The sequence below is a fragment of the Salvelinus alpinus genome, chromosome 14 (assembly GCF_045679555.1).
Source record: "Salvelinus alpinus chromosome 14, SLU_Salpinus.1, whole genome shotgun sequence".
In the NCBI taxonomy this organism is placed as follows: domain Eukaryota; kingdom Metazoa; phylum Chordata; class Actinopteri; order Salmoniformes; family Salmonidae; genus Salvelinus; species Salvelinus alpinus.
Genome location: NC_092099.1, coordinates 13,034,812 through 13,058,639, shown reverse-complemented (window position 1 = coordinate 13,058,639; position 23,828 = coordinate 13,034,812). Strand labels below are relative to the sequence as shown.

The 23,828-nt window shown below is 44.7% G+C and overlaps 1 protein-coding gene and 1 pseudogene across 23 annotated transcripts in view; both read left to right on the top strand.

The window, feature by feature from the left end:
• The window catches only part of LOC139538440 (bromodomain adjacent to zinc finger domain protein 2B-like), an 85,667-nt gene extending 72,851 nt beyond the window's left edge, over positions 1 to 12,816 (top strand). For 11 of the 23 annotated variants that reach the window (XM_071340470.1, XM_071340479.1, XM_071340477.1 and 8 more), the window contains 16 exons: positions 774 to 1,028; positions 1,687 to 1,922; positions 2,498 to 2,572; positions 2,845 to 3,079; positions 3,294 to 3,356; positions 3,474 to 3,618; positions 3,834 to 4,471; positions 4,704 to 4,992; positions 5,267 to 5,422; positions 7,246 to 7,406; positions 7,592 to 7,911; positions 8,404 to 8,539; positions 9,729 to 9,875; positions 10,206 to 10,519; positions 10,793 to 10,936; positions 11,139 to 12,816. In XM_071340470.1, coding sequence (XP_071196571.1) covers positions 774 to 1,028; positions 1,687 to 1,922; positions 2,498 to 2,572; positions 2,845 to 3,079; positions 3,294 to 3,356; positions 3,474 to 3,618; positions 3,834 to 4,471; positions 4,704 to 4,992; positions 5,267 to 5,422; positions 7,246 to 7,406; positions 7,592 to 7,911; positions 8,404 to 8,539; positions 9,729 to 9,875; positions 10,206 to 10,519; positions 10,793 to 10,936; positions 11,139 to 11,295 — 3,471 coding nt within the window. In that variant the 3' untranslated portion in view covers positions 11,296 to 12,816. Of the gene's footprint in view, positions 1 to 773; positions 1,029 to 1,686; positions 1,923 to 2,497; positions 2,573 to 2,844; positions 3,080 to 3,293; positions 3,357 to 3,473; positions 3,619 to 3,833; positions 4,472 to 4,703; positions 4,993 to 5,266; positions 5,423 to 7,245; positions 7,407 to 7,591; positions 7,912 to 8,403; positions 8,540 to 9,728; positions 9,876 to 10,205; positions 10,520 to 10,792; positions 10,937 to 11,138 lie in introns of those variants that run through there. The other 12 variants (XM_071340486.1, XM_071340485.1, XM_071340487.1 and 9 more) reach the window with 7 other exon arrangements.
• Positions 12,817 to 14,013: 1,197 nt separating this feature from the next.
• Positions 14,014 to 16,613, top strand: LOC139539212 (WD repeat, SAM and U-box domain-containing protein 1-like; annotated as a pseudogene).
• Positions 16,614 to 23,828: the final 7,215 nt, after the last annotated feature.

Here is a 23,828-nt window from a genome sequence, read left to right as displayed (position 1 = left end):
AAGCATAAAATACATGTATGCATGGCTTTGCCTCTGGCTACATCTCTGCTACAAGCATCATTTTACTTATGACGTTACAGGATAATCCATATTGGATTACACGAAGGTGATTTGAGCACAGCCAGGTTAGAATACTGCCATCAAGTGGCTGCTAGTGTCATGACACTGACTAGAGGATTTCGGAGTGGCGCTGCCTTCCGGATTTCCACCAGACAGACAGAGCACTGAACCCCCTGGATAACCAGCTCCAGGAGGATCCATTTTCTACTCTACTGTATATCACACATCACGTCAACACTCTCTCCATAGGGCTCTCACTAAACCTTACGCCATACGAGTTGAGCGCAATTTGCAGCATTGAACGCTTTTCTTTCTTTTTTTCTTAAGTCAGTAGCCTTGAACAAGCCTTAGCTTGTGTGAGCCAGAATGTGTCCTGGAGCAGGAGACGATCTCCTGTTTCTGTAGCGTGAGGCAGCTGTACAAATACACCCCCCTGGACAGGATACTAGTCCATCACAGGGCCTTACCCCCAATCTCCTTAATGCTGAGACGCATCAGGTCCCATTTTAACAGTCTTTGGTATGACTCGGCCAGGGATTGAACTCCCAACCTTCCAATATCCCTCTAACCACAAGGTCACAGAGCTGGTTTTGTCTCAAGAATTTTCTGTAAAATGGCACTCTTCACTACTTTTGACATTTTGAAATAACAACCGGTGCACTTCACACTACCGTAGTTAGATGTAAGTATGTGTCATTTTAATATTTTCCCAGCTTCTCCCGGAATTATCCCGTATTCCCGGCCTGTTTCTACCGGGAAGCAGCTTCTCTGACTGCCTGATGGTGATGCAGTTCCTGCGGAGCTTTGGGAAGGTGCTGGGCTTTGACGTGAACGCCCATGTTCCCAACCTGAGTGTGCTGCAGGAGGGCCTGCTCAACCTGGGAGACAGCATGGGACAGGTCCAGGACCTGCTGGTACGCATGCTCTCTGCTGTGGTGTGTGACCCAGGACTGCCCCCAGGACACCGGGTGAGAGCAATCACAGCATAGACATATACACACACATTCTTATCGCACATTCAGACACACTGAAAGGCACAGCCACGCAGCAGCTGTACAGTATCTGTCTTCATACGCGGTGCTGTGTTCAGTAACCACAGCTCAGTGGGCTCACAACACTGCAGAACTAAAGACGAGAAGCCCTACTCTAATCAGAACACACAAGTGGGGCATTATCAATATCTCTGGCTCTGTGAGGCTAAATGAAGGGGCTTATCTGTTTCAGAGGGTATCAGTGTTTGTAGCTCTTAATACAGCTTCCACAGTTAGAACCCCCAAATGTAGAATTCATTCCCAAAGCAATTTCTCTCTCTGCTAATCTACAGGGCTTAGTCACGCTTTTATGTGGCTTGCCATGATTTCTTCAAGGAACCCAGCTGACTGTCGCCTATTATGGAGCCTCAGTCGACATTTAGGGAAAATGTATCCCTGAAAAGAGAAGCCCTCTAACTGTGCCAGGGGCTGGTCTAGTAGTAGTACAGCGGTTCGATCCCCCGTTCCGCCGCTCACCATCTCTGCAGTATCCCTCTCTCTGATATCTACATATCTATCCTAAACCTGTCAATCAAACTTGAAAATACCTTAGAAAATATATTTCACTGTCTTGCCCCCCCCCCCCCCCCAACAGACCAAGACAGCCCTGGGGGACCACCTGGCTAACGTGGGCATTAACCAGGACAACGTGTCGGAGGCGCTTCAGATCTACATGGAGGCTCACCGTGACGAGACCGAGCTGCAGACCGAGCTGGGGGAGGTTACCGCCAGTCTGAAGACCAAGGCCTTCCAAGCCCACACACCCACGCAGAAGGCCTCCGTCCTGGCCTTCCTTGTCAACGAGCTGTCCTGCAGTAAGAGTGTGGTCAGGTGAGAGTACACCGAACGCTAGTCACAGCAGTCTGGCCTGCTATCTAGATCACGACACTGATCAGTTCTGATGATGAAATGACATGATGAAATGACAAGTTAAATCAAGTGCTTTAGGCTTGAATGTGGGGAACTCATTTGTTGATTATGTTGTTCAGGGTCCATATGAAAATAATTAGGTTATTCTGACCACAGATTTATTAAATGGATTGATGCATGTTTTGCTCGATCTTTTGAATTTTTATTTTTATTTTTGCTGGTTTTGCTGCATGTAGTCCTGTTTTATTCATTGGGACTTGCATTTTTAATGTTCTACTACCAATATCAAAAGAAAGAGCTGTGTTGTCATGGAGCGTTTCATTGTGTTGCGTCAAACCTGAAACCCTTTTCAAGTGACTGCCTGTATCGGAGTTAAACACATGTGACAGAAGTTGCAATGCTTTGAAATACAGCCCTGTTGCTCAAGTAAAACTGCAACCAAAGCCTTACCTCACCTCTGCTCACTTTGGAAAGTTATTAATATTAGCATGATTTTAATCATGGCTGACTTGACTGAAATCGGTGCTTCTTCACAGCGAGATCGACAAGAACATTGATCACATGACCAACCTGAGAAGGGACAAGTGGGTCATCGAGGGCACACTTCGCAAGTGAGTACCCGCGTCATCTCAAGGAGCACTCAACAGAGGGCTGTCTTTACATGCAATAATGGACCTGTATTAACTAATAGGATACAATGGTGTACAGTGAAGAGTAAAAACAATTGAAATATAATCGTTTTTTTGTAAAGTGTATTATGACAAACTTTTCAATAGATGTTGATTTGAATGTGTTCCGTCCTTTAAGCTTTTCAAATGTTTTTATACAGTAGCTTAGGAAAACATTTGGCGCACACACCCTCCTGCTTGTTGTCTTGTTCCAGGCTGAGGACCATCCATGCCAAGAAGACGGGGAAGAGGGACAGCAGTATGGGAGGAGAAGAGACACAGTCTCTGGGTACACCCAACCCCGGGCGCAAGCGCAAGAGGAAAGGAGGGGACAGCGAGGAGGACGAGGATGATGACGAGGATAGCGAGGACCAGGGGGATGAAGATGACGACGAGGAGGAGGAGGAGAGAGGGAAGAAAGGGAAGAAAGTGGATACCTGCGAGGAGGAGGTTGGTTCCGTCACCTTTCCACAGGACCTATCCGCTGACCCAAATGACAATGGCTGTGTCCGAAATTGCACCCTATTCCCCATGGGCCCCGGCTAATAGTCGTGCACTACGTAGGCAATAGGGTGCCATTTGGGACACAGCGTAAGTCACTGTTTGTGTGTTGTAAATGTCAGCCTCCCCTCTGGAGTCGATTGAATGTGATCTTTCCATCCAGGATGACGGGGACCAGACAGCCAGTGTAGAGGAGCTGGAGAAACAGATCGACAAATTAACCAAGGTAAAGGGATTTTGATAACCAATGAGATCAGAGGGATGTTTTTTCTTTTTTTACGAGGGTCAGTTTCCGGGCAGAACAGGCCTCCGCGTTTTGATACACTTTGTGCTTTCTCTCTAGCAACAGAGTCAGATCAGACGGAAGCTGTTTGAGTCGTCCCACTCGTTGCGCTCCATGATGTTCGGCCAGGACCGCTACAAGCGCCGTTACTGGGTGCTGCCACAGTGCGGGGGCATCTTTGTGGAGGGCATGGAGACTGGAAAAGGTAACACTCAAAACACTGGCATAAGATACGGGCACCGCACTTGTTTTCTCACTGTTGCGACATTATAGTTCAGGCTAACAGTTAAGCTTCTTTTTCCTGTGACCTGCCTTCAGATTTCTTAAGTCTAGTCAGGAAGCACATGGCCATGTAAATGCACTATGTAGGGATCTGGTTTACTGTGATGCTGTGGATATTGATAGGAGTGTCTTTACCAGGAGCAGAGGAGCTTGAGAGGGAGAGACTGAGGAGCACAGAGCTGGTCCACGTGAAGGAGGAGGAGGTGGAAAGGAGGCCAGGGAGCACTGACGGGGACATGGCCACGCCAGACAAACACTCCCTCAACCTTTTCCTCCAGAAGCCCGGCTCCTTCTCCAAACTCAGCAAACTCCTGGAGGTGGCCAAGATGTCCCCGGATTCAGACAACCACAGTCAGAGCTGTAGTCCCATCAAAGTCCCCACCACAGTGCCCTCCCCTATCCACCCCACCACTCAGACTACACTACCCAGCAGCCCCTGTGCAGCTCCCTCTCCGCTTTGTCCGGAGGTGAAAGCGGAGCCTTCCACAGCTCTCTTCAGCCCGCCCTACCTCAGCGGCAACAGCAGCCCAGGGAAGATGTCCTCCAGCTCCGTACAGCAGCAGCTCCAGCCCAACGACCAGCTGTTAAGGGCGCTGATGGAGAAGAGTGGCCACTGGTTCAGTCTGCTGCCCCGCTCCCCCTGTGACGAGTCCTCCACCACCACCCCTCCGGCCTTCTCCCCCCAATCCTCCTCCCTGTCCCCTAATCCCCCAGCCACCACCTCAGCCAGCAACCCCACCACCGGGATAAATAACTTCTCTTTATCAGCTCTCCAGGTAGGTGCATGTTATCTCCATCGCTGATCATCTAGGATTAATGTTAACATGGTGTGGAATACGACCAAGACATATTGCTACTGTCAGGTTGTCTTTTGACGTTTTATGATGCTTTATTATAGGTTTATAGACCGCATTTGTGCTAGTTGTCAGGGAACTAAGGTCTGCTGCATAACATTCTTGCTCACCACTGTGTGAGTATTCTTCTTCATGACCTCCTCCGTCCTCCCAGCAGGTGAAGTCGGGGGTCCATATGATGGGTCTGCCATTCTGTGGCTGGCCTGGTGGCATGATGAGCACCACCCTGCCCTTCTCTGCCAGTCCTCTTCCACCCTCCATGTTGAGCGCTGCCTACCACCATGTGGAAGGTAATGGCAACCCCTTCCTGGCAGCATCCAGCCTCTCCAGCAGCAAGAGTAAGTCGCCAGTCCCTGCCGGAGAGAAGCTCCCCTCTGCCCCGCCCACTGTGGTGGAGGTGGCCAAGACCCAAGACTACCCCAACCCACTGCCCATCCCAGAGGGTAAGCATGGCACACTTCCCACTGCTGCTAGGAAAGATGAGGAGACTAGAATGACACAACACATTCAAGCACTGAGGAGGATTTGAAGTGGCTGCAATGAATTTCCACATTTTATTACGTGTGTGTATATATAGCTATCTGTTTTTATTGAAAGAAATCGCCTGGAAATGAACAGAAAACGATGGCCGATAGGACGGCCACCCGCTGCTTTTATCTAGTCAGTACGTTCTGGTTTGTCCTTTACTGACATGGTGGTGTGTGTGTGTTCATGTAGAGATGCTGTCAGGCTGGTGGAGAGTGGCAGACATGGAGGAGTTGAGGAGCCTGGTTAAGGCCTTGCACAGCAGAGGTATCAGAGAGAAAGCCCTGCAGAAACAGATCCAGAAACACATGGAGTACATTGCCCAGGCCTGCGCCAAGAACAGAGATGGTGAGTGGATCCCCTTGTCCTCTAGATCTCCTCGGCAGGCTCGATAAAATATAATAAAGACATCCTTTGTGTCTGAAATAATATAATTTTATTCCCTATAGTGGCCAGTTTATCTGGTACTGGGTCGAACCCCTCTTTGCCTCCAGAACAGCCTGAATTATTTGGGGCATGGAAACATTGCTCAATTGGTATCAAGGGACGTAACGTGTGCCAGGAAAACATTCCCCACACCATTACGCCACCAGCCTGTACCGTTGACACCAGGTAGGATTGGGCCATGGACTCATGCTGCTAACGCCAAATCCTGACTCTGCCGTTAGCATGACGCAACAGAAACCGGGATTCGTCGGACCAGGCAATGTTTCTCCACTCCTCAATTGTCCAGTGTGGGTGATCGCGTGCCTGTTTTTAGCTGATAGGAGTGGAACCCGGTGTGGTCGTCTGCTGCAATAGCCCATCCATGACAAGGACCTACGAGTAGTACGTTCTGACAAGCCGTTCTGCACACCACTGTTGTACTGCACCATTATTTGCCTGTTTGTGGCCCACCTGTTAGCTTGCTCGATTCTTGCCACTCCTTCGACCTCTCCTATCTAGGTGTTTTCGCCGACAGGACTGCCGCTGACTGGATGTTTTCTGTTTGTCGCACTATTCTCAGTAAACCCTAGACACTGTTGTGCGTGAAGAGCCCAGGAGGCCGGCTGGCACCGACTATCATACCAAGCTCAGTCGCTTGTGTCACTCGGTTTGCCCATTCTAACGTTCAATCAAACAGTAACTGAATGCCTCGATGCCTGTCTGCTTTATATAGAAAGCCACGGCGACATTGTCTGTAGGAGCAAACAATTATCGTGAACAGTGTAGTGTCCCTAATTAACTGGGCCCATATGGCTCTGGTCAAAAGTAGTGCACTATATAGGAAATAGGGTGCCACTACAGATGCATCCATAGACATCCAATATATCCTGTGACTCTTTAAATCTGACCTTTACTGATGTGGTAGGCAACATGACCTCTGCTTAAAATGTCCCCTTGTTACACGGAAATGTCAACCCACTGCAGGGAGAGAGTGGATTGTTTAGATGCATCATGTCAGTCAGAGTTAACATGGTCTTTACCACCAGTCCTTTGGGTTACCATCATTTACATCATGTTGGTGTGGTTGGATGATGCTGTCTGACAGCTTTGAATATTCATTGTGTAGCTTTGATGCCAATTATGTTCTGACCAGGGATGGGCAACTGGCGGGCCATGGCCCGCGACCCCCTTTTTTTGGGGGGGGGGGGGGACTCAGTCAGGGTCTCAACTTACTGTTGAGAGTTAGAGTAGTAGAATACACGAGGTGCAATTTCGAAATGTGGTTGTAAATAAGTTATAAAATTGCAACATTTTCTCTACACCCCATGGCAAAATGTGTAGATTTGCAGGAAATTAATTGTAAAACGTCATTTATTTCTCTCTGCTGTTAAGAGGGGGGCCGCAGAATGTCACTTAGGGCCCCCTAAACGCTAGGGCCGGCTCTGACTGCATGTGTGGGTATGGATGGGAGTACACACTGCGGCCCCTCACGATGAGATCAGATTCTTTGTGGCCTTCATCCCCATAAAAGTTGCCCATCCCTGTTCTAAACTGAAGATCGTCTGCATTAAGTTCTAGCTATTAGTTCTTCTACAGAGCTAGGCAAATACAATGTCAAGAGAAACACTGCCTCCCTATATTAGAAAATATCCTTCCCAAACTTCCCAGTACTTACTAAGATACAATAATTGTAGTAAACTTCGTTTTAGGGGGGGAGAAATGAGTTGATTCCTCCTTCTCTCCAGTGGTGGTGATTGATGAGTCTGAGCTGGAGGAGAACGGGGTGAGCGAGGAGACGGTGGAGAGCTGGTGTGTGGAGGAGCAGGCCATGGAGATGGACATCGCAGTGCTGCAGCAGGTGGAGGAGCTGGAGAGGAAGGTCACCTCGGCCAGCCTCCAGGTCAAGGTAGAGTAATGCTCTTCTACTCAGTATCCATCTATAGCAATGTATCCATACTGGAGCCTGGCGGTACGTAGTGGAGAAGGAGCCAGTCGGCAATGAAGAAAGACAATGATGAGTATACTGTATTCCACACAACGCAAACGAAAGCTTTTGATTTCACCACTGTCGTTTTTCTCATCTCCTCCCAGAGTTGGATGTATGCGGAGCCCCAGTCAGAGCGAGGGGACCTGGTCTACCATGAACACAAGCCCATCTCTAAGCTGCTTCCAGCCGGGGAGGAGCAGCCTGCAGGGGACAAGGAGAGGGCCAGTGGCAACAACAGCCTAGTGCGGCACGTCAACAACCCGCTAGATATAGCCGTAACACGGCTGGCCGAGCTGGAGAGGAACATCGAGCGAAGGTACCTGAAGAGCCCCTTAAGTACCACCGTTCAGGTCAAACTGGATAATGTGCTGGGTACGGTCACTGTCCCTGCTCCCGCACCATCCCATAATGTTGATGGTGAAGGGTAGGTCCATCCAGATTCCCATTTTGAACACTACTTTGTGCTTCCCTCTGCTTCACTGGAGCCTATTTCGTTATTTTCGGTGTCTTCGGTGCCTGTTTCTTCCTCTTCTCTCGTTGCTACTGTGTGCGTCGTGGTTTTGGTTCCTTTGTGATGTCTCTCACTGTAAGTGGTTGTATCTGTCTCTTTGGAAGCAGGTCTGTACTGTGGCTCTGCATGGTGCATAACACTGGTAATCATGGTTCTATGTTAGCTCATTGTCTCACTACGGCAGTTTGCACACAGACTCCTGAATGGAACTATGAGGCATGTCAGTCACCAGGTGGAGTCTTGTACAGTATCTCTTAAAACTGGCTGCTCTAACCAAACACTCTTGTACTCCTCTGGCTTTCTGTGCACTGCTGTTGGTTGGTGAGCTTGATTCCTGTCATTGACTGTTCTATGTGATGATGTGAGTGGCTGGTTCTCTGACTGTGATGCCTTTTCCTGTCTCAGGGGGGAAGAGGGGCTGGCTCCGGGCATGAAGGTGTGGCGCAAGGCCGTGGGCGAGGTCCGCAGCGCTGCCCAGCTGGCTCTCTGCGTCCAGCAGCTCCAGAAGTCCATCGCATGGGAGAGATCCATCATGAAAGTGGTACGACTGTCCGTCTGTTAATGTCTCCGAGAGCTCCTCTAAAAGGCTTTGAGCTACATTTTCCTCCCGCAAAGGCCACCTGCACTGTAAACTAACGCACTGTAAATGAAATTATAATCAGATTTCTCTTGAAAACCTTTTGTCAGGAGGAACTTAAGTTTAACCAGAGATTTATACTGAACAAAAATATAAACGCAACATGCAGCAATTTCAAATATTTTGCTGAGTTACAGTTCATATAAGGAAATCAGTCAATTTAAATTAATTAATTGAGCTCTAATCTATGGATTTCAACTGATTGCAGGGGCACAGCCATGGGTGTGCCTGGGAGGGCATAGGCTCACCCACTGGGGAGCCAGGCCCAGCCAATCAGAATTTGTTTTTCCCCGCAAAAGGGCTTTATTACAGACAGATATACACCTCAGACCCCCCTCCAAATTCAAATTCTCTAAAACGATGTTGGAGGCGGCTTATGGTAGAGAAATTAACATTGAATCTCTGGCAGCAGCTCTGGTGGACAATCCTGCAGTCAGCATGCCAATTGCATGCTCCCTCAAAACTTGAAACATCTGTGGCATTGTGTTGTGTGACAAAACTGCACATTTTAGTCGCCTTTTATTGTCCCCAGCCCAAGGTGCATCTGTGTAATGTTCATGCTGATTTACATTTAAGTCATTTAGCAGACGCTCTTATCCAGAGCGACTTACAAATTTATCAGCTTCTTGATATGCCACACCGGTCAGGTGGATGGATTATCTTGACAGGCTCTTCACAGGCTCACTAACACAGATGTTAACAAATTTGTGCACAAAAGTTTAGAGAAATATACTTTTTGAGGGTATGGGAACATTTTTGGGATCTTTTATTTCAGCACATGAAACATGGGACCAACACTTTACATGTTGCATTTATATTTATGTTCAGTATAGTTACAGTGCGATACATAAGAGGTATGCCACACAATGCAATAGCTCTATTTATAGTAACGGCGCTCTGTACTACCAGCAGCCTGTCCTTTATTTCTGTCAAACTTGACATGTCTTTTATTTTAAGGAAATCCTGGGGTTATTTAGAATGTGTTAGTTCATAGGACAGTTTTTTTTGCGAGGGGAAAATGTTGCCCTAAATGTGAAGTATTTCCTCAGAGAGCACCCAGTTTGACAGTGCATGCTGGTGTGTTACTCTGCAGTACTGCCAGTTGTGTCGAAAGGGGGATAATGAGGAACTACTCTTACTCTGTGATGGCTGTGACAAAGGCTGCCACACGTACTGCCATAAACCCAAGATCACCACAATACCTGACGGTGACTGGTTTTGTCCTGCTTGCATATCGAAGGTACAGTAACTTTAGCCTTCAGTTGCAGGTAGCCCTACTTACAATTCACAGAACAGAGAAAATAGAGGGACTCCTTAATGTAGCAATTTATCCAACCTCAGGCGTCCAGTGTAACAAAACTTACCGTAGGCATTCAAGTACTTCAAAACGAGGTGCCCCCTTCAAAATGCGACGTCTTATCACAAGGGTTTATCCTACTCCCAAAAACTCCTAAACGAAATGGGAATAAATACACCAAAATCAAAAGTCCAATTCATTCAATTCCCAGCGAGAAGTGTGATCCTCGGCGAATGCAAGACGCCTCCACTCAGCACATTTTGTGTCATTCAGGCGAGCGGTCAATCCCCCGAGAATAAGAAGCAGCAGAGCCGAGCGGGAGCAGCCGGAGGAGGGAAGAGAGGCACCGAGGTAAAACGGAGCAGGAAGCTATCGTCCGTAGCCAGCGCAGAGGTCTCCGAGGACGATGCTGCCAGCAGCAGCACGCCAAAGAAATGGAGCAAAGAGCCCAAAAAGAGGAAGAGCCTAGGAGAGGAGAGCCCAGCCACAAACCAGTCCAAGCAGGACAGTACTAGTCCTGTCTGTGGGAAGAAGGCTAAGACGGCCACGTCGGCCAGAGACGACGATAAGGATCTGAACTTGTGCAGGTACATTATGACTGGGGGTTCAGCCTTATTATAATACTATTGACCCCGGAAGTGACACGGGCGACACTTACGCTGGTCCCACATCTGTTTGTGCTCTTGCCCACTCAATTGCCGTCATTGTCAAGTGAAACATGAAAATGGGTGACAGGGAGTTGGCATGATAGCACAAACAGACTGGCACTCACGCTAACATACGCTAGCTGCTGCAGTGTCTGATGCATCCCCATGCATACTGTAGTTTATGTGAGGGTCATCTCTTGGTTGACTCCACAGGGTGCTACTGGCTGAGCTGGAGGTTCACCAGGATGCCTGGCCCTTCCTGAACCCTGTCAACCCTAAATCTGTCCCCGGCTACAAGAAAGTCATCAGGAAACCCATGGACTTCTCCACTATCCGAGAGAAACTCGTTAACAGCCAGTATGTACCGTACCATTAGCATGAAAAACTATTTGCATACAATGTGTCTCATTTAATTCTGATACCTGTATGATACGTAAACATTAGGCCATTTGCAAAGATTATGCCTTTCCTTTTCATGCTTTTGTTCGCATTGTTTTCCCCCTGCGGGATTGTATCTCAGAAATGTCGTAATTGAAATGCCATGCGTCTCAATTTACAGGTACTTGAACCTCGAGACGTTTATCATCGACGTCAACTTGGTTTTTGACAACTGTGAAAAGTTCAACGAAGATAATTCGGACATTGGGCGAGCAGGACACAACATGAGGAGTTTTTTTCAGAAGAGATGGACTGAGCTGTTAAAACAAACCAACTAGGCTAGTTTGTACTACTTTATCCTCACTATACTGTATGGGACCAGCAGTAACCACTCTACACTCACAAGCAGGAGTGACAGTATTGGTCTGAAGACTGTCTTCAAGACCTAAGGTTTAAGTCTCTCTGTCAGCAACCAGGGAATCTTCATTCATTTACAATTGTAATGCTACGTATTGACTTCACTGATGTACAGTACAATACTAGTTGTGTAAGAGCAAGGAAATGCACCCAAAGAGTTTCAGACAAAAGGGGTGGGTGTTTTTAAAGTGCAATACCATTTCCTAGAAGAAACCACACTGAATCCACCACCAACAGAGCTGTAACTGGGAACAAAAGCTTTCCAACTAACTGTACATATAATATTACAGTGAATGTATTTAATTTTGCCAATTATTTATCAGTGGAAATGGTTTTCATTTTCTAAGAAAAGGAAGAAAACTGCTTTAAAACAACAACAAAAATCTTATGGAATGTTTTGCGAACATTAAAACAAAAGCCAAGGGGGGAAAATGAATTGTTTACACTGCTCTGTGCCTCCAGGGCGCCACAAGATTCATGACGGTAATACTGTAATGCTGCGTTTCAATGTATGTTTTGCATCGCTAACATAACCTAGACAGTGAGGCAACAATGGCACATCTGTATATACTGTTTATTAATGTTAATATTAAGTCTTGATGGTAAAATGTATGATGTGTACATACAGCACTGTTACAAGACACCTGATATTGTTTATGCCTTAGAATGATTGTAGTGTTTAATTTCAGTCTTAAAGTGATAAATACATGTATATTGCCTGTACCGTATATCCTCTGCAAACACTGTGGTCTCCTCAATCTTGGTAGTGCCTGCCCTCTCAAAAGTTTGTGGAGGATATTATTTCAATCCTTTGGTTTTGTATTCCTTCGTGTGTGTGTGTGTGTGTGTGTGTGTGTGTGTGTGTGTGTGTGTGTGTGTGTGTGTGTGTGTGTGTGTGTGTGTGTGTGTGTGTGTGTGTGTGTGTGTGTGTGTGTGTGCGCGCCAGTATACGAAATGTCAACCCTCGTGGGCCTCGAATTCTGACATCTTCCTATCATCAGTATAGAATGCATTGCGATGCACAGTACCTTTCATAAAAGCATTTATCTCTATTTGCCTTGCCACAGACCCAAGGACACTGGAACATTTTGTAATAACCAGGGTATTCCTGGTTAAATTCCATTTAAATTCCATTCAATATCAGGAAGTACACTGAAATTCCAATTATCTTCAATGCTTTTCAATGAGGAAAATTTGGAATTAGAATTTGGTTTCCTTACTAAATTGACTGGATTTAAATGGAATTGATCCCAACCCTGGTAATAACCACTGTGTTTGGCCTACTGGTGGCATCTTGAGCAGTGTTTTGTACCTGAGTCAGAGTACTTGAAGTTATTTTATTTATGAATATTGTGAGGAAAAGTAGAATTTTTTTGTAGGAGCATTATTTTTCACTAGTGTGTGTGGCACGGATCTAATAAAAATGATCTTTTTGAACTCTGTATTTTGCTTTACTTCATATTTATTTTCTAAACTGCAAACATTTATTTTGGCAGGACATCTGGGCTTTGTCCTGTATTTGTTTTCACATTACAAAGCCCAGGTGTCCTGCCATATGCTATATTATAGGCCTACAATTTGGCAAGGTAATTTTAATGTCATTGGACTATTACGTTTGTCTGGAGGGTGGAGGGAGGTTACTTTATATCATATTTGAGAAACATGTCAGTGAATAATGGGACATCACCTACCTAGGTGACCTACTACTGCACCTAGCAACTCCCAGTGTCACCATGAGTGTTATGCAATCAGCTATGACTTTTCTGGTTGTACAAAAGGTAAGCTCCACCTGGTTCTAGCAGCATTTGGATGTGGATTAAGGTAAGGTAAGCAACGCTTTCATTTTCAATGATTTGTTTTTGGATTTGGTCATTATAACTATCACTTACACTGAGTGTACAAAACATGCTTTTTCCATGACACAGTAGACTGACCAGGGGAATCCAGGTGAAAGCTATGATCCCTTATGTCACTTGTTAAATCCACTTCAATCAGTGTAGATGAAGGGGAGGAGACTGGTTAAAGAAGGATTTTTTAAGCCTTGAGACATGGATTGTGTGTGTGCTGTTCAGAGGGTGTATGGGCAAGGCAAAAATGTAAGTGCCTTTTGAATGGGGTATGTAAATAGATGCCAGGCGAACCGGTTTGAGTGTGTCAAAAACTGCAATGCTTTTTTTTCACACTCAACATCAAGAATGGTCCACCACCCAAAGGACATCCAGCCAACTTGACACAACTGTGAGAAGCATTGGAGTCCATATGGGCCAGCATCCCTGTGGAACGCATTCAACACATTGTAGAGTCCAAGCCCTGAAGAATTGAGGCTGTTCTGAGGGCAAAATGATGTGCAACTCAATATTGGGAAGGTGTTCCTAATGTTTTGTGCACGCGGTGTATATATTTTATTAAAGCCCATGAAAGTAATACACTTGACAATTCATAATAAAATATTTGTTTTTGATGAGGTATCTCGCACACTATTTATGGCATATTGCTGGTGAATCATTTCATATCCAGTGAATATGTATAGGCTACCTACAGCTTTGAGACCGTTAATGCCTGGATGTTTTGCGCCACCTTGTGTAGGCTGAGGTTATTATATTTTATTTACAGGACGAATATTTATCAACAGTGACAAAATGGTGCCATTACTGTAAACACTCCACGATCATCGACATGAGGTGTATAGGTGCGCGTTCTCCCCTACACTACTAGCGACTTGCTCCGGGGATAAAACCATACGAATGTATAACAGGAATGACTTCTCGGAGCTTCCGTTCTCGCCTCTCAGGGCACATCTACGGAGTTCACTGCTACAGTTTGTGTGTGGCACCTACCTGTCCAGCTGCTCCACAGACGCGGTGACTATTTTGGAGTTGGCGACAGGTGAGCTAATGGCAAAATTACAGCATCCTGGCCGCAGCCCCGTCAGGGTGTGCTCGCTGTCTCCCGACTCCTCCCCTTGCTGTCCAGGAAATCAGATGGAACCGTGGCGGTTTTGGGTTTTGATTTAGGGCATAAACTGCTCCCGATGTTGCGTTGCCCTGATGCCCTTGGAGATTGGTTCTCTAATCTTCATAATAGTAATACATAAAACATATATAGGTCTGAGGGATATTCTTACACAGACACATCCTATGATAATAAACGTCTGTTACGTTTACAAATAATCCCAGTGGTCTCTAATATTCAAATGAAGCATCCTATTGCTTGTCCTCATTGATGCAACCTTATCAGCATACAGTTGAAGTCAGAAATTTACATACACTTAGGTTGGAGTCATTAAAACTCGTTTTAAAACCAATCCACACATTTCTTGTTAACAAACTATAGTTTTGGCAAGTCGGTTAGGACATCTACTTTGTGCATGACACAAGTAATTTTTCCAACAATTGTTTACAGACAGATTATTTCACTTATAATTCACTGTATCACAATTCCAGTGGGTCAGAAGTTTACATACACTAAATTGACTGTGCCTTTAAACAGCTTGGAATATTCCAGAAAATTGTCATGGCTTTAGAAGCTTCTGATAGGCTAATTGACATAATTTGAGTCAATTGGAGGTGTACCTGTGGATGTATTTCGAGGCCTACCTTCAAACTCAGTGCCTCTTTGCTTGACATCATGGTCGGAAAATCAAAAGAAATCAGCCAAGACCTCAGATTTTTTTTTTTGAGACCTCCATAAGTCTGGTTCATCCTTGGGAGCAATTTCCAAACGCCTGAAGGTACCACGTTCATCTGTACAAACAATAGTACGCAAGTATAAACACCATGGGACCACGCAGCCGTCATACCGCTCAGGAAGGACGCGTTCTGTCTCCTAGAGATGAACGTACTTTGGTGCGAAAAGTGCAAATCAATCCCAGAACAACAGTAAAGGACCTTGTGAAGATGCTGGAGGAAACAGGTACAAAAGTATCTATATCCACAGTAAAACGAGTCCTATATCGACATAACCTGAAAGGCCGCTCAGCAAGGAAGACGCTACTGCTCCAAAACCGCCATAGAAAAGCCAGATTACGGTTTGCAACTGCACATGGGGACAGAGATCGTACTTTTTGGAGAAATGTCCTCTGGTCTGATGAAACAAAAATAGAACTGTTTGGCCGTAATGACCATCGTTATGTTTGGAGGAAAAGGTAGAGGCTTGCAAGCCGAAGAACACCAGCCCAACCGTGAAGCATGAGGGTGGCAGCATAATGTTGTGGGGGTGCTTTGCTGCAGGAGGAACTGGTGCACTTCACAAAATAGATGGCATCATGAGGATGGAAAATTATGTGGATGTATTGAAGCAACATCTCAAGACATCAGTCAGGAAGTTAAAAGCTTGGTCGCAAATGGGTCTTCCAGATGGACAATGACCCCAAGCATACTTCCAAAGTTGTTGCAAAATGGCTTAAGGACAACAAAGTCAAGGTATTGGAGTGGCCATCACAAAGCCCTGACCTCAATCCTATAGAACATTTGTGGGCAGAACTGAAAAAGCGTGTGTGAGCAAGGAGGACCACAAACCTGACTGTTACACCAGCTCTGTCAGGAGGAATGGGCCAAAATTCACCCAACTTATTTTGGGAAGCTTGTGGAAGGCTACCTGAAGCGTTTGACCCAAGTTAAAAAATGTAAAGGCAATGCTACCAAATACTAATTGAGTGTATGTAAACTTATGACCCACTGGGAATGTGATGAAAGAAATAAAAGCTGAAATTAATCATTCTCTCAACTATTATTCTGACATTTCACATTCTTAAAATAAAGTGGTGATCCAAACTGACCTAAAACTGATTTTTTACTAAGATTAAATGTCAGGAATTGTGAAAAACTGAGTTTAAATGTATTTGGCTACGGTGTCTGTAAACTTCCGACTTCAACTGTATGTAATCTTCATAACAGGTGTAAAATAAACACTTGAATGGAGTCCCCTCATCTGGGCTTCAGGGGAAACGGAAGCTAGATTGAAGATACGGTATCCCTGAAAACCGGATGTTTCCGTTTTACCGACTCCGCATAGGCTATCAAAATGGGACATCATATTCCACTGTTCATCTTCCCAGGTCTGGTGCCATGACCGAGACCACAGTGATGGCGTGCTGCTTTACTTCTTGTGGGCAGATGTTTATAACAGGGTGTACACATCTGGAGATATCAAAGTGTGAGATCTGTACATGAAGCAGCTCCATGCAGAGAAGGATGCCAATGACCTGGGGGTGACCTGCTGCCACTGCACCCCAGTTTGACATGGGTAAGATTAAAACATACCTCAGTTAAGTGATCCTCTCCTCAGGGCACCCTTCTCTTCAACACATTGGGATAGTGCCCAGTTGAGGTGTAAAACTGAGAAAAGCCATACATAGGGTGAATCCCAAATGACACCCTATTCCCTAATATAGTTCATTATTTTTACCTGGGTCCAATAGGGTGCCATTTGGCACTCAGCCCGAGTATGGAGAGTTAGAATTCAGACTATAAATTACTTTATTTAGAAAAAAAACTTTCTATGGTGCATCTAGAGCTTCGTGGCAGTCTCAGTGGGGACTTAAATAAAGAAATAACCATTGAAAGGTTTTATTATAACCAAATGTTCTAACCACACAGTAATTCATGTCTCACAACTGTTGAAACATTGTTTTACCTTTCATCAATCATAAACATTATCCTTTCCTATTTTCAATGCAATCCTTCTAATCCTATAATTGTCAGAGTTGAATTCTAGATATTGCCTAAAATGTATTCTCATAGTTCCCAACACTTCAAAAAGATAAGCACCAACCTATTATGTTTTTTTTCTTCCAAAGTAAACATTATTATTCTGATGGAGAGTCAATGTGCCGGGTTTGTTCCGCCGCGCCTTCACAGATGGCAGTTCAGTGCAGTTTCGATTGGCCTCCTGTGGACAGGACAGTCAACTGAAGATATGGATCGTATCACAGCATGCTATAGCACGTAGGCTGGTCTGGCTTCTGCTACGCACACACAGGAATAGATAGCGAGATTGAGCACAGCATCGTCTGCACGGAATAAAATAATTGCATTAGTGTTTTAGAACAAACCGCATCAGTGCTAAAATAAACCTCATCAATAATAGATTGCTTTCAGTCATATCAGATTGAAGACCAGCAAGTATCTTCCCAGTGGGTTTAAGATATATATGTTCCAATTTGAAAATCAATACATGTATCCAAACATTGTTTACAGTTACTCTTCTGTATTTCACACACATACTAGTTCTTATAGAATTCAATATCTGCTCTTTGTTTTGGACTGTGATCAGCATCTGATATACAGTATTTTAATGTATCTGCCCATTCCATAACCAACAATCCAATAAACAGCATACAAATGGAAGCAATCATGCCCTTTAACAAACCACAAACACTGCCGTCAATCAATCAAATGTATTTATAAAGCCCTTTTCACCTCAGCAGTTTGTCACACAGTGCTTATACAAAAACCCAGCCTAAAGCCCCAGAGAGCAATGCAGATGTAGAAGCACGGTTGCTAGGAAAAACTCCCTAGAAAGCCTGGAACTTAGGAAGAAACCTTGAGAGGAACCAGGTTGTGAGGGGTGGGTAGTCCTCTTCTGGCTGTGCCGGATGGATATTATAATAGTACATGGCCATTAAGGCCAGATCGTTCTTCAAGATGTTCAAACGTCCATAGATGACCAGCAGGGCCACCGTGGTTATAGAGAGTGCAACAGGTCAGCACCATAAATTGAACAAATATTAGAATGGGCCTGAATGGCCAGATAGTAGGCTTTGCATTACTCTTTGGAAACTGGTGGATGGTCTTGTGCTACTTATGTAGTGGCTATCCTATCTCTGTTGCTGTGGTAACAGCTGTTCCTGGGTGAGATGTGCATACTGAGTGGTGTTCCACAGGGATGTGTTGTGGTGCCTTTTGTCTTTGAGCAGCAGCACACTAAAGGAAGCCCACAACAGCACAGGGAATGAAACCAGAGAACAATGGCCACTCATAGGCTGCAGAAGGGGCAGTGCATACCAAGGCGCTGTGCCTCACATGGTTATTGTACCACTTTCAGAGGAAATTGTATTTTGGATGGGCGGAATATTTATAGTAAATTTTCCGGATCTCTTTTGTGTCAGTAACCTTTCAATTGAACTGTCATTCTGCTTCCTGGTGTTGATGTTATTCATTTTTCCTGTAGTTTTTTATGGTTTAGAAATATAATTACCCTCTCTTTATTCACTGTGAATTTTAATAGCCACATGGCCATCACTACTTACTCAGCCTGTAAAGGCCAAATTAAAAGCAATTAAAAATAATAAATGACTGATTTTGAATCTTGCCAGGAGGAAAGAAATCTAATGTAGATCAGATGAATTTGAGAAAGGACAATTGTTTTACCATGGTGCTTGGTTGTCAACCTGCAAATAAATAATTTGGCATAACTGAATTAAAATGCAGTATGTATAGTGTGTAGCCTTCTCCTTAAGGGACAGTCCAGCCAGGATTAAATTCAAGGCGCATTATAGAGCAGTGCACTGGACAACTGACAAATGCATTTTATAAAGGCGACAGGCAAAAGTCTCCATACAAAACCATAACATTTATGTATAAAGCACCTTGGATTGAACCCCGGCATCAGTGTCCAGAGTGTTGTGGTTTTATTTACTGAACCTTTATTTAACTAGGCAAGTCAGTTAAGAACAAATTCTTATTTACAATGACTGCCTACCAAAAGGCTAAAGGCCTCCTGTGGGGACGGGGGACTGGTATTTAAAAAAAATAACAACACACATCACGACAAGTGAGACAACACAACATAAAGAGAGAACTAAGACAAGAAAATAGAAAGGCAGCAACACATGACAACAACATGGTAGCAACACAACATGACAACAACATGGTAGCAACACAACATGACAACAACATAGTAGCAACACAACATGACAACAACATGGTAGCAACACAACATGGTAGCAGCACAACATGGTAGCAACACAACATGACAACAACATAGTAGCAACACAACATGACAACAACATGGTAGCAACACAACATGGTAGCAACACAACATGGTAGAAACACAACATGGTAGCAACACAACATGACAACAACATAGTAGCAACACAACATGACAACAACATGGTAGCAACACAACATGGTAGCAACACAACATGGTAGAAACACAACATGGTAGCAACACAACATGACAACAACATAGTAGCAACACAACATGACAACGACATGGTAGCAACACAACATGGTAGCAACACAACATGGTAAAAACACAACATGGTAGCAACACAACATGACAACAACATGGTAGCAACACAACATGACAACAACATGGTAGCAACACAACATGACAACAACATAGTAGCAACACAACATGACAACAACATGGTAGCAACACAACATGACAACAACATGGTAGCAACACAACATGACAACAACATGGTAGCAACACATGACAACAACATGGTAGCAACACAACATGACAACAACATGGTAGCAACACATGACAACAACATGGTAGCAACACATGACAACAACATGGTAGCAACACAACATGACAACAACATGGTAGCAACACATGACAACAACATGGTAGCAACACAACACGACAACAACATGGTAGCAACACAACATGACACAACATGGTAGCAACACAACATGGCAACAACATGGTAGCAACACAACATGGCAACAACATGGTAGCAACACAACATGACAACAACATGGTAGCAACACAACATGACAACAACATGGTAGCAACACAACATGACAACAACATGGTAGCAACACAACATGACAACAACATGGTAGCAACACAACATGGCAACAACATGGTAGCAACACATGGCAACAACATGGTAGCAACACAACAACATGACAACAACATGGTAGCAACACAACATGGTAGCAGCACAAAACAGGGTACAAACATTATTGGGCACAGACAACAGCACAAAGGGCAATAAGGTAGAGACAACAATACATCAGACGAAGCAGCCACAACTGTCAGTAAGAGTGTCCATGATTGAGTCTTTGAATGAAGAGATTGAGATAAAACTGTCCAGCTTGAGTGTTTGTTGCAGTTCGTTCCAGTCGCTAGCTGCAGCAAACTGAAAAGAGGAGCGACCCAGGGATGTGTGTGTTTTGGGGACCTTTAACAGAATGTGACTGGCAGAACGGGTGTTGTATTTGGAGGGTGAGGGCTGCAGTAGGTATCTCAGATAGGGGGGAGTGAGGCCTAAGAGGATTTTATAAATAAGCATCAACCAGTGGGTCTTGCGACGGGTATACAGAGATTACCAGTTTACAGAAGAGTATAGAGTGCAGTGATGTGTCCTATAAGAAGCATTGGTGGCAAATCTGATGGCACTCGAGAGCATCCTTACATGCCGAGTGGTTACTGACAGCCTTCTTTAACTTGTTAATCCAGCTGTGGTTGGGGCAGGGATAGTCAGAGGGGTGGTCAGTGGGACAGACAGTCAGACAGACAGTGGGATGTGGGTGGTGAGGTCTTCTCTACAGGACGTCTTTGTGAGTTATTGATTCCCAGGCTGTGAGATGCAGCTGCACCGCTCTGACTGGTCAGTCGGCCCCTGTGCTCTCCTGTATCTTCTCATATGACGGAGAGCTGCTTGTCTCATCCGTCCTCTCATTACCCAAGTCTTAACCATAGCTCTGGTCCAGTGTGTTTGTCAGGCTTGCTAATGCTTAGCCTTCACAAACGCCCTGGACCAGAGATACCCTAACCCTAGGGTTCTTGTAGGAATATATACACAGCAATAACAGCACTATAATGTAAGGTGTGACCAAATATTTCTTCAATCCCTATTCAGTTGGAATAAACTTGGTATACCGTAATCATATACGTATTTTCTTTTAAATAGTGCTTTTCTCATATTTGACCACTAGGGGGTCTCTACTCTGAAGCCTTACATAGCAGAATTTAAAGTTCTCAATTTTATTAGATTTTTTTTCACCTTTATTTAACCAGGTAGGCTAGTTTAGAACAAGTTCTCATTTGCAACTGCGACCTGGCCAAGATAAAGCATAGCAATTTGACACACAACAACACAGATTTACACATGGAATAAACAAAACATACAGTCAATAATACAGTAGAAAAATAAGTCTATATATGAGGTGAGATAAGGGAGGTAAAGGCAAAAAAAGGCCATGGTGGCGAGGTAAATACAATATAGCAAGTTAAACACTGGAATGGTAGATTTGCAGTGGAAGAATGTGCAAAGTAGAAATAGAAATAATGGGGTGCAAAGGAACAAAATAAATAAATACAGTAGGGGAAGAGGTAGTTGTTTGGGCTAAATTATAGATGGGCTATGTACAGGTGCAGAAATCTGTGAGCTGCTCTAGAGTATAGAGTGCAGTGATGTGTCCTTTAAGAAGCATTGGTGGCAAATCTGATGGCACTCGAGAGCACCCTTACCTGCCGACTGCTCAATAATCTGCTGCTTGTGTTAGTTGGTGAAGTAGAAGTTTTGCTTCATTTCTGTTCCTTCTGCGTGATTAGTTGTGTCTTGTACTGATGAGCTGTTGGGATGAATAAAATAAATCACCGTTGTGTTTTTCAACAGCTCCGTGGATAAGACGGTGACGGTGTACAATCTGGTATGTGAAACAGTCTTTGATGTGGTCTTAGTAAGTTGTGTTTTGCTTTTGAAACAGATGTATCCATCCACACGCCACTGTTGCTCTGGTACAAATCACAGTCTCTTAACAGTTAGAAATGCCAGACATTATTCTTTGTCAGTGTTTGTTTATTTCTTCCTTTGTAGAGCAATGGAGTTCTTCTTCACACGTTGAGCCAGCATAATAGGTACCAGCCTGTTACCCCCTGTTGTTATATAACTCACTGCAACTGTATGCATCAAACACACTGAATTATTTCCCGCTTTCTCTTGTGACAGCCTGTGCCTTCTCTCCAACCCTGCCATGGATGGTCACTGGATCCACGGACAAGACGGTCCACATCTGTCACTGGCAGAGGGCACAACAGAGAGACATAAAAAGCTCAGTGTTCAACACCATAGTCCCCTCCAAAGCTCGTCACCAAGCTTAGGACCCTGGGACTGAACACCTCCCTCTGCAACTGGATCCTGGATTTCATGACGGGCCGCCCCCAGGTAGTAAGGGTAGGCAACATCACCTCCGCCACGCTGATCCTCAACACAGGGGCCCCATAGGGGTGTGTGCTTAGTCCTCTCCTGTACTCCTTGTTCACCCATGACTGCATGGCCAAGCACGACTCCAACACCATCTTCAAGTTTTCTGACGACACGACGGTGGTAGGCCTGATCACCAGCGACGATGAGACAACCTACATGGAGGAAGTCAGTGACCTGGCATGGTGCCAAGGAGCTGATCGTGGACTACAGGAAACGGGGGGCGAGCACGCCCACATTGACAGGACTGCAGTGGGGTCCAAATCACAAAGGACTTTTTTATTTTTTTTATTTCACCTTTATTTAACCAGGTAGGCCAGTTGAAAACAAGTTCTTATTTACAACCGCGACCTGGCCAAGATAAAGCAAAGCAGTGCGACACACAAGCGTACAGTCAATAACACAATAGAAAAAAAGAAAGTCTATATACAGTGTGTGCAAATGGCGTGAGGAGGTAAGGCAATAAATAGGCCATAGTAGGGAACTAATTACAATTTAGCAAATTAACACTGGAGTGATAGATGTGCAGATGATGATGTGCAAGTAGAAATACTGGTGTGCAAAAGAGCAGAAAAGTTAATAAAAGCAATATGGGGATGAGGTAGGTAGATTGGATGGGCTATTTACAGATGGGCTATGTGCAGCTGCAGCGATCAGTTAGCAACTCAGATAGCTGATGTTTAAAGTTAGTGAGGGAAATATAAGTCCACACACACGCACTCTTCACGCACTCAGTCGTGAAGAAGGTGCGACAGCACCTCTTCCCCCTCAGGAGGTTGAAAAAGTTTGGCATGGGCCCTCAGATCCTCCAAAAGTTCTACAGCTGCTCCATTGAGAGCATCTTGACTGGCTGCATCACTGCTTGGTATGGCAACAGCAGCTTACTTACTTTCTCGTGTTCTTATAATTTCTTATTTGTATTTATTGTGTGTTTGTTCTACCTGATGTTATTTTTAGTATTACATTGATATTGATTACTGTTGGGTTCAGAGGTTGCAAGAAAGGCATTTCACTGTATGTGTGCACATGTACATTAAAACTTTAAAAAGCACTGCACCAGAATGCAGCTGTGTCTTTTGACATCAGGGCCTGGCTAGACTAGTGTTTACAGAGGGTTTCCTTCTGAGAGTGGACATGTTGACAGAACACATTCCAAGCTCTATCGCTCTTTGAACGCAGTCTCCTTTGAAAGTGATTTAGTGTTTTCTGGTGATTTCAAGCTGAATCCAGGAACCTCTCATGTCAAGGTAAGAACACAAAGGAAAATGTTCTTATCATTATATCCAGTGA